This window comes from Engraulis encrasicolus, chromosome 6, assembly GCF_034702125.1.
Source record: "Engraulis encrasicolus isolate BLACKSEA-1 chromosome 6, IST_EnEncr_1.0, whole genome shotgun sequence".
Lineage (NCBI taxonomy): Eukaryota > Metazoa > Chordata > Actinopteri > Clupeiformes > Engraulidae > Engraulis > Engraulis encrasicolus.
The window spans coordinates 53,680,525-53,690,524 of NC_085862.1; the positions used below are offsets into that span (position 1 = coordinate 53,680,525).

Sequence of the window (10,000 nt, forward strand, 5' to 3'; positions counted from 1 at the left end):
CCTCACTCAGCCTCAATTGAATGGAGATGGCCCACACATTGCATTGTTATACCGATTGTTAGTCCGTATGCCCATGCAGTGAATTAGGCAAATGATCATTTAAGTTGCTAATGAAGTGCGTAGAAGTACTAATGCTTTCTTTTTCCTCTTTGTCACTTAACACGAGGCCGTTATTGTTACAAACACAAGCGCTTACGGGTTATCGTTGAAACGAGAGGGCTTGCTCGCAGGGCCATTGAGGTTTCCTCTCTCCCCGGCGCTGTGCGGGAGGTCTAATGCATTACGCACGGCCCTGCCCGAGTAACAGATGCGGGTTTCAAGTTAAACAAAACGCTGAGCTTTTCCGCTCACCGTCAGATCTGAACTGAGCCTGAGTTATTAGACTATAATTCTCACAAAAATATGAAATTCAAATAAAAGAAGGCTAAACACACGCAACGAAAAATATAGCCTAGTCGTTCAACAATGCAGTGCAAACAATCACCGCATTTACAACTCTGTTTGAAGTATGAAAATAAGCCCTGAGCTGGCACCGTGATGAGGTTTCCACACTTAACTTCGTACAAGAGTGGGGATTGGTGAACAAAATGGCCCCTGCTGCTTGCAGTCGGTAGAGCACTAGGAGTAAAGAAGAGGTGCCGAACGGAGCGCAGGAGAGTGCAATGCAATAGTCCTCTGACTGAAACACTAGCAGAGCCCTTTCAAGGGAGGCTTGCAACTACACCGTTTCGAGGGAGGTTTGCCACAGCGAAGACGCGAGGCTACCTCTCTGTCCGTTTCAGGGTGTGTGTGAGATGAATTACTCCTGTTTCCGTAGTAGGTTAATAAAAAACACAACAATAAAGTCACATTGAAAGCACAGCTAAAACTATTCATGAAGGCTATGCCAAATTATTATGTTAATAGCATAGTAAGTGTCCTATCTTCAACGAGTCTTGGTCGGAGATGCAGCATGAATTTCAGTGTTAACAGACAAAGTATCATCGTAGGCTATCGTAATGCATCCACTGTAACGCATTACAATAACCTACTTGTAGGCCGCGACCGGCGACATGGGAGCAGCTTGTCACTCAAGCACACACAGAAAAAAACTTTGGTCAAGCTACGGATCAAGTTGCCTATTTGAGAATCAATCACTTATACAGTAACTTCTGCAGCCTACAGCCTAAATGATAGTCTTATCTTTTAGAGCAATGCTCTCAGAGTTTTACTACTTGTAAGGCAAACACTGGTAGATTTTCCACTAAAGGGCACTGGGCTGAACTATGCGTGCCCATCGGTCCCAAAGATGAATTTGGGTTTGATCCAACTTTCCCGTCGTAGTTATGGATTAGTGAAACTCAAATAAGCCAACATGCTTTGTTGTTTTATTTTAAGGGAAACGTTGGAATTATGTTTTTACAACTTCCTTGTTTCCAGAGGGTAAATTGCCCTAGAATAACATGTAAGTAGGAACTCCTCAGTAAATTATTCACACGTCGGCGTTAGACGGCCTTGTAGTTGGACTTCACACAGTTTCAAAGAAAGGCTGCCCCTCCGCAGAACTGTGGCAAGCAACACCTTGACAAGGCACGACCATTACGCCTTGGTGATACCAGCTAGTGCCATTCATCCGGAGCGCATTTGATGAATAAACTAGGCCTACTACATGGCAAATATCACCCCGAGGTGAAACGCCTGCAGTTTGGGCCAGCAGTGCATAGTTAAATATGACATTTATTGCTTAACGTTTTAATGCGTTACTAATTTATTCCACCTAAACAAGACATATTCCCACTTTGGGGTCTGTCCCATTCTTATTTTGCTGAAAAAGCCAAATCTCCTCACACGCACTCACTCACTCACTCACTCACACACTCACACACACACACACACACACACACACACACACACACACACACACACACACACACACACACACACACAATTTCGTGTGATCCCACTCTGGCAGAGAATTGACCCGCCTGCCTCACCAGCTCCAGTTGAAGGCAGATAGTAGCAGCTTGGCCTGGCGTAAGGGGGATGCTCTAATTTTGCCTCAAAAGAGAAGCCAAACGTATCTGCTATCTACATTTGTATAGTTCCTTATATATAACCGGAAATAAATCAGTCGTGTGTGTAAATATGGCAATAAACATCAAACTCCAACCAATCAAGTAGTGGGCCATGTTGTTAAAAGCGACCAAATTGCCAGAGTTCATATTAGGAATAACTCGTCATAGGTTGCTTTGACAGAGCGTCTCATAACCTAGTTTTCTTCCATTTCATGCAAGCATGTATTCCATACATTTTTTTTACTGGCATGACTACGCCAGCTGGTTATTTTGTGCGTTTGTGTTGTTATAAAAATGAAACTTGATGGTACAAATTATTATATTAACACTGAGCATGCAAAATATAATCTGAAAAATGTGCCAAAAGGCGGGCATTAACACAACTAGCCTACATCAAGAACAAAGATAATGTAGGCTACTACTCCCTTCCCATAAATCCACACATTTGATGATTGGATGCAAACGAAATTCTTGGAAACATCAAACATTTAACACAGTACAACTGAGATAGGTCGGCATACCATCGGACTTTATGGGCTCAATTCAAAATGTAAACTTTTCAAGCAACACGCCTACCTCTGACCTACTCTATTGTACACCAATTAACACAGGCCAATGTTTTATCTTGTGTTCAATTATTTCACATTCCAATAACCAGCTCAATCACTGGGCCCAATTAAAATAGCAAAAAAACACAACTTGAGCGGGCTAGATGTTTTCGGTGCCAGGCAAGCTGGCTAGCTCATTCCCCCACTGAAAGTAACTATAGGCTACACAGGCGAGGAGCCCTCGCAGGCTCCCCTACTGCGAGACGAGGCTGCGCTCATTTGCTCCCCAACAACACTGAAAGGGCCGATGTGTTTTGGAAATGAGCATCCAACTCATAAACAACGATCGCGTGAAAAGATACCGGTCGGTGTAATTAAGGTGTGTATTCAGGACGTTGAGGGTCCGGGACCCCGTTTTGTCTTTATGCGCAAGGCAGTTAGTCTCACGCTGGGTGAGCGCATTTACACGGGATTTAAAGACCCCCAGAAAATCATAGATGAATTAATTTACGTAGGCTCGTGGCAGTGAGTGATGTGATGGTAGAAATGTAAACTGCTAAACGCGCGTAATGAAATTTGCTTGCGTTCTGGGTACACAGTCAACTGCGTCGATTTGGGTAGCCTACACATATGACGTGCCATATTTCGGTGTGGTGGTGACAGACGGTAAACACAGTGAAGCACATTATGATCCAAAAACCTTGTGAACATGAATATTAATGTTAGTTCTTACCCTCAACGGCCGACGTCAGTGGCAGCAAGAGGCTGCATAAAAACAGCAAATAATCCATTGTCATACAGCAGACAACGTTGACATGAAAATGCGCCCAGAGAATAGTGAGTAGGTAATCCTGAAAGGTCCAACTCCTCAAGACCCGGTGGAAGTCCAGCAACTTCAAAATTTCAGAATATGTCTTATCCCCATAAAACAAAACACTAACGGAATGTAATGTATGAACCAGCAAAGGTTAGCTTGAAAGCAGACGCGTATATCCAATTCCTCCGTATTTGGGAGAATGGGCTTCGCACGGGTTCTTCGCCAGCAGAATGAGGACGAACGAAAGTCGTTCACCCGGTAGGCTCCTTCGCATTTGGCTACTTCGCATTTGACCCTCTCCAGCGCCCCTCTCTGCTTTTAAGTTTTAGTCATATCTCTTAGGGTCCAAAAAGAACGTGTCCGTGTAGTGTTCCTCGGGTTTCTCCAATAAATGTTAAAAGTTTACAGGAGCGATATGGTGGGATTCATTTCTGCATCATCTTCAGTCCATCAGCTTCGCATAGTAGTCCCAAACGCCGTAACATGCATGAAAAATCCTGCATGTGCAGTCCCCTCGTCACCGTCTTTGCTGAGACACCGTAATTCCCTGAGCGAATTGTCAGTCAGCCCGATTGAAGAGACGTTGGTGCTCCGCTCAGCGCCCGCATTGGAATGAAGTACCGTTGAGGCAAGCCAACGAACGAGTGAAAGAGGGAGAAAGCGGGACACAAAGGCGGAGTTAAAGCGTCAGTCTTTCTAGTGGTTACACCCCTGCAACTAGCTGTGAAAGCTGCTGGCTCTAACTGGATAGCCATACTCGGGAAAGTCAGATAGACATGGGTACTTTGGAGCTTTGAAAGACACATAGCGCCCCCTGCGGGAACTCAAGATAGAGCGGGAGCATTTCTTCAATGCGAGGAAAAAAACGTTCCAGTCAACTTCCATATCATTTTTTTCATTATCTTTTTCCATTTTTGATTGTGTCTGTATAACAAAGAAACGACACTTTACATAGTGTGACTACCGTTCCTTTTATGTGCTGGATGATGGTGCCGTGGTTCACCATCTGAATACAGACAGCCGACCCGCACTTCTGTGAGTACAAAACAAGAAATTAAGTTTAAATGATATGCCAGAATCAAGCATATATTTATTAAGTTATTTCATTTGTTTGTTTGTACTGACATACCGCTGTGTAATTGTTTTAAAGTGACGGTCCAACAAAAGTTAGAGGCATGAAGTCCAGCTCCGTGCGCCGCGATTAATCTCCGTCTTGATCAAACTTTAATTGTGCGTAAAAGTGTTCCAAGAGATCTTCCGGTGCATTATTTCCGAAAAGTTCCGAAAAGGCAATTCGCACAGTTTATAGCAGAGGTGGAGAGAAGTGTGTTGTGTGTTTAATTTCAAAATATACATTTGTAAGAGATTGGCAAATATGCCATAGATGACCTATACTTTTGTCTTTATTATTAAATAATTGCCGTTAGTTGTAGTTTGAGGAAATCATTAAAGTATTTTACACTCTGAGTCAGTTGCCAGAAAAAAAATCATTGTTGCAGTCTCACTTGTATCTGTCACATTTTACTATTGTTGGCCATCAGAATAATTCAAACACTAGGTAAATAGCATGATGTGCTTCCATAAAGATAAATAAATAGTAGAAATATAAATAGAGAAAATAACTTTCTAATGCCATATTGATACTCTATTATATATCTTGTCCAAACAGAACATATAATACCCTGGAATAATACTAAGCAGTTATTGCCATATGACATTTGTTTTGTGGAGACTTCATTTATTAACCCCACAATGGTCAAAATAGGTCTACTGTCCATCACAACCTCTTGTATCAGTCTTTTATTCTGAAACAGTTAACACCAGGGTGAACATTACACATGCCTAATATTGTTTGACAAGATAATGTCAATACACAGCTCTGTGCATAATTGTGTCAGAATTGAGCTTGACAAATATTGAGATTAATCTGAAATCTGAAAGTCTAATGTTGCAAAACTCTCTTACAATGCAGATGCTTACAGTCATTAATACTAATGTTATTTGTGCATATCTCACACATGTGCACTGTGCAACTGAGAAATATGTAAAAAGACACAATTTAATGTATCACAGAACTTCCATTACCATCCCAAACAAGTGTTACAGCGATATAGAGTAAATACTGATAGAGTTGAATTGAACACTATTATAGTTGGTCCTACACTTCTAAGTACTGAAGTAACACACTGCGGAATGTTCTTTGTAGCCTATGGTGAGTTATGTAGCCCTGTGCACCGTATCTGAGGCACGCTGTAATAGTCAATAAAAGGTTAATTACCATAGTACTATTCTATTATGAGATAACACAGGGCCTTTAGTAATGCACTATGACTCGGTCATTGCCATTCTGGTAACAACAAATGTATAATGTGTTTTAAGGGGATATGCTTACAAAAATGTAGCCATTTTGTGTTATCATAAAGTACGTACAAAGTGAACCAAGTATTGAAGGTACATTTGATGTGATTCCGCACAGCGTTATACAGCAGGCAGATTGTGTGTGTGTGTGTGTGTGTGTGTGTGTGTGTGTGTGTGTGTGTGTGTGTGTGTGTGTGTGTGTGTGTGTGTGTGTGTGTGTGTGTGTGTGTGTGTGTGTGTGTGTGTGTGTGTTCCTAGTGTTGTTTTAGGACACGGGGAAGTCCCTGAGAGCCCCTTATCTGACAGACGGTGTTTTCAGAGGAGTTTTCACCAACTATGTGCAAGTGGTCGGCAGTACCAGTAAAACAGCCATGTGTATGAGTGGGTGTCGAGCTATGTGCATGTAAGTGTAATTGCGAAGGGGTTGTTTGCTTGTTCTATATTACGTGTTTCACCCATGTTCATTGTGTGTGTGTGTGTGTGTGTGTGTGTGTGTGTGTGTGTGTGTGTGTGTGTGTGTGTGTGTGTGTGTGTGTGTGTGTGTGTGTGTGTGTGTGTGGCTGCATTCACCCCTGCCCCTATCCTTGCATTGACATTTGACAAGCTGACCCCTCGAGGAGTAGCCTTCATGCCGATAGCTTGTACCTGCTGTCCAGCCCAGCATGAACATGGCACGTCTCTCTCTCTGTGTGTGTGTGTGTGTGTGTGTGTGTGTGTGTGTGTGTGTGTGTGTGTGTGTGTGTGTGTGTGTGTGTGTGTGTGTGTGTGTGTGTGTGTGTGTGTGTGTGTGTGTGTGTGTGGCGTGAGAGCAGACATGATGTGGCCCTCACATGTCCCCACTTGCTGTTTACCAGACAGGACCCACGGAGGTGACATGACGTGACAAGGGACCTTTACGCAGTGTCACAGCACAGCACAGCACAGCACCGCACCGCACAGCAAGGCTTCTCACTACGCTCTCTCCCCCGGCTGCGTGCAAGCCATATATCTCACCTGTCATCGCCTTTTAAAATAAGTGTACTTGTTAGATCTCAAGGTATATATGGCCACTATAATATCTCTACTGTGATTCAGTGGCTGTATAGTTGATATATGTGTTTTTTATGCTATCCATTGCAGTGAACCCTAACGTGAATAACTGAAACTGAAAAAATATGTCTCCTTGACATTTGGCAAGAGGTTGTCAAACTACTTACCAAACTTCCACTATATGTTTTATTTATTACATGTTATAATGCAACATCTCTTGGATATGATGGACTTTTGTCAAGTTTGTTTTACTCATGGACATAATCATTCAATGCTTTGGTTTTCCGTCTGGTGAGTGAATGTCACTGGCGTCTACAGTCCTCTTCTTGACACACTGATCAGAAATATGGCTTCAGTCATTACGTGAAAAATGTTTTCACTATCTTTTTATCTCTGATAGGTAAGTGTGTTAATTTATTGTTCTGCATGTCCAACGTGATCTGTTGATGTAAACTTTCTGTAACTTTTGAAATAAAGAAAACATCCAAGCATCAATAATTATAATGACTAATCCTTTTAAATTTTCTTTAATTGAGGTTATATTTTAATTAGCAACCAAATGTATTTGGGATTAAACATTTCTGAGATATGAAAGAGAGGAAACACATGTTGTCCACAGTATAAAGAGGGAAAATGTATTTTTTTGGAATTTGCGCTAAGCACTTGGTGAGGTGTGAGCCGTTTCCGTCTCCGTCCGTCTCCTTCTCCACAGAGAATGCAGAGGGTCTACATTTTATGTGATGATTAAAACCTTAAAAAATCACTCAAATGTAAAAAGAGGAACACCAGCATTCTAATAATAATAATAAATAATAATAACAATAACAATAATAATAATAGTAATAACAATAACAGTAATAATAATAGTAATAACAATAACAGTAATAATAAAAACAACAGTAATAACGACAATAATAATAATAATAATAATCGTCGTCATAATTATCATTATTATTATTATTGTTATTTTTTTATTACTATTATTTATAATAACAGAACTCAGTTGATAAACTTTTCATGGCAGCTACATCTTATACTTGTGTGTTTTACGAGACAGGAAGCCTACAGGTCCACTTTGGCCTCCTGACCAAATCTGGCCATTAAATGTCTCCTACGACATTAGCTGATCTTTAATACGCAGGGCAGGCACACACATCTGTACACCTGTAGAAAATGTGTGTGTCATGGAATGCTGAAGTCACCGAATCACCCTCTCACCCTAGAACCTTAGGGGGGAAAAAATGAAATCACATTGCATTGTGGGAAGGCCTTGAGGAGTGGCTGGCCCTGTGAAAAACAGGGATTAGGATTCCTCAGCAGATCTCCTGAGCTGGCCTGTTTGCAGCAGTTAAAATAAGATACTAAACCTTAAGTACAGGTTGGGTTAAAACCAGGGCTCTAGGGCTCAGGGTGTACGACTGGAAATTTTGTTCTAATAAATTGGTTGGCTTTTTTTCCTTTTGACCATGCAACGTTTTTTTGCAATGTTTTGCAAAACTTTTACAGCCTGGTTTACTGTAATAGTTATGTGTTTGCTATTTCGTGCAAGACTTGAGATGAAAGTTTTTTTTCTGTCTTTTCAGCCATGAACGGCAACAGTGAAACCCTATATTCTGCTCTGCATTATATAATGTTGTGTTTGAGGGCCTGTTTTCCGTAAAGCGTTGAGATTATTGCCTCAAATGTGCCTTTTGTCGAAAGGCGGCAGGCAAACTGGAAGGAGCTGTCCTGGAAGGGGGGAAAGCAGGGACGAAGCACCTGGCGTGCATTAGAAACTCAATAAGTAAAGTGGCAGACATTTTACGGCCATATGGAAATTTCTCAGACTCCCTTCGACCCCTCAAGAGCCACAACCCCAGACCAGCCCACCCCCACACCCCAGCCTCACCGCACCCAAGCCCTCTGTGTCTGTGCCCCAGCAGCCTTTCTCCAGCCAGTACCCCCCGATCCCCCACCCCAAACCTCGCCTTGATAGCCAGCCTTTGACCACCCCCCACCACCCCAGCTAAAATGTCCCACCCCCATGCTGAGGGAGGGGGCAGGGAGGGTAGGGTGTGGTGAGGGGTGGGGTGGGGTGGGGGGGTTTAAAAACAGCACCTCTGATGTTGGGTAGACCCTGTCATAACTGTGTGTGTGCGTGCGTGCGTGTGTGCGTGCGTGTGTGCGTGCGTGCGTGCGTGCGTGCGTGCGTGCGTGCGTGCGTGCGTGCGTGCGTGCGTGCGTGCGTGTGTGTGTGTGTGTGTGTGTGTGTGTACTATTGGAGTGGATCTAGAGCAGGTCAGCCTTTAGACCAGGGTGGGGTGGACAAGCCAGGGGAGGGGGGCAGTGGTGGTGGGTGGGGGGGTACGGAGGGAGTTGGTCTGGACAATCTCAAATGGGACTTTGAGTAACATTCCCAGCTTAGGAAAGACAGAGACAGTGCTCTCAAATGTGACACACACACACACACACACGCACGCACGCACGCACGCACGCACGTACGTACGCACGCACGCACGCACGCACGCACACACACACACACACGCACGCACACATTCCAAGAACGAGTGCAGTTTTACAAGGTTTAAAGGGGACCTATTCCCTCCCACACAAAACACGCAACATAAACAAAATAATAAACACACACGCACACACACGCACACGCACACACACACACACACACACACACACACGCACCGGACACTCTTACACCTCTTGCGGTGCGTCTTCTTATCTTCTAGGACACTAGGGCAGCATGTGCTACCATGAACTTAAGTCTAATTTTTCTTTTTAAACCTCTGGAATACAGTAGAGAAACAAGTGGAAAAACCAGTGCAGTGCAGTGAGTGCAGAGTTGGCTTGTCATGTGTGGAAGAGTCCTTTCCTTTCATCCTTACTCTTTGGGGCTTTTTATGTCTATTTTGTGGTTGTTGGACAAAAAAATGTTGCCGCATCTCCAGACACACTATTCATATCTGGGTTTTAATATTGTCTGGTGCCTCTGTGTATTAGTCATACAATATCTGGTGTTTGGTTTTGTAGTATGGGCTCTCAGTCTTGTACTCTGTATTTTAAGTCATAGACGAGTTGAATTACAGTCTGCTTTCTGTGTTATAGTCTATGCATTAGGCATATCTGGGTTTGACTGAAGTATCCTCTCTGTGATTTATCAGAAGTATCTGGAGTGTTACTAGAACTTCCCTCTATTATTGTCT

The 10,000-nt window shown here is 43.0% G+C and overlaps 1 protein-coding gene and 1 long non-coding RNA gene across 7 annotated transcripts in view; one reads left to right on the forward strand and one right to left on the reverse strand.

Annotated features, from left to right (window-relative positions):
• LOC134451479 (ephrin type-B receptor 3-like) overlaps positions 1-4,023 on the reverse strand; it is a 97,139-nt gene extending 93,116 nt beyond the window's left edge. For all 6 annotated transcript variants that reach the window (XM_063201969.1, XM_063201967.1, XM_063201965.1 and 3 more), the window contains exon 1: positions 3,336-4,023. In XM_063201969.1, coding sequence (XP_063058039.1) covers positions 3,336-3,399 — 64 coding nt within the window. In that variant the 5' untranslated portion in view covers positions 3,400-4,023. The remainder of the gene's footprint in view (positions 1-3,335) is intronic.
• Positions 4,024-4,271: 248 nt separating this feature from the next.
• Positions 4,272-7,253, forward strand: LOC134450463 (uncharacterized). The gene is made up of 3 exons (XR_010035103.1): positions 4,272-4,454; positions 6,036-6,180; positions 6,636-7,253. It is a non-coding gene; the product is annotated as an uncharacterized LOC134450463 (long non-coding RNA).
• Positions 7,254-10,000: the final 2,747 nt, after the last annotated feature.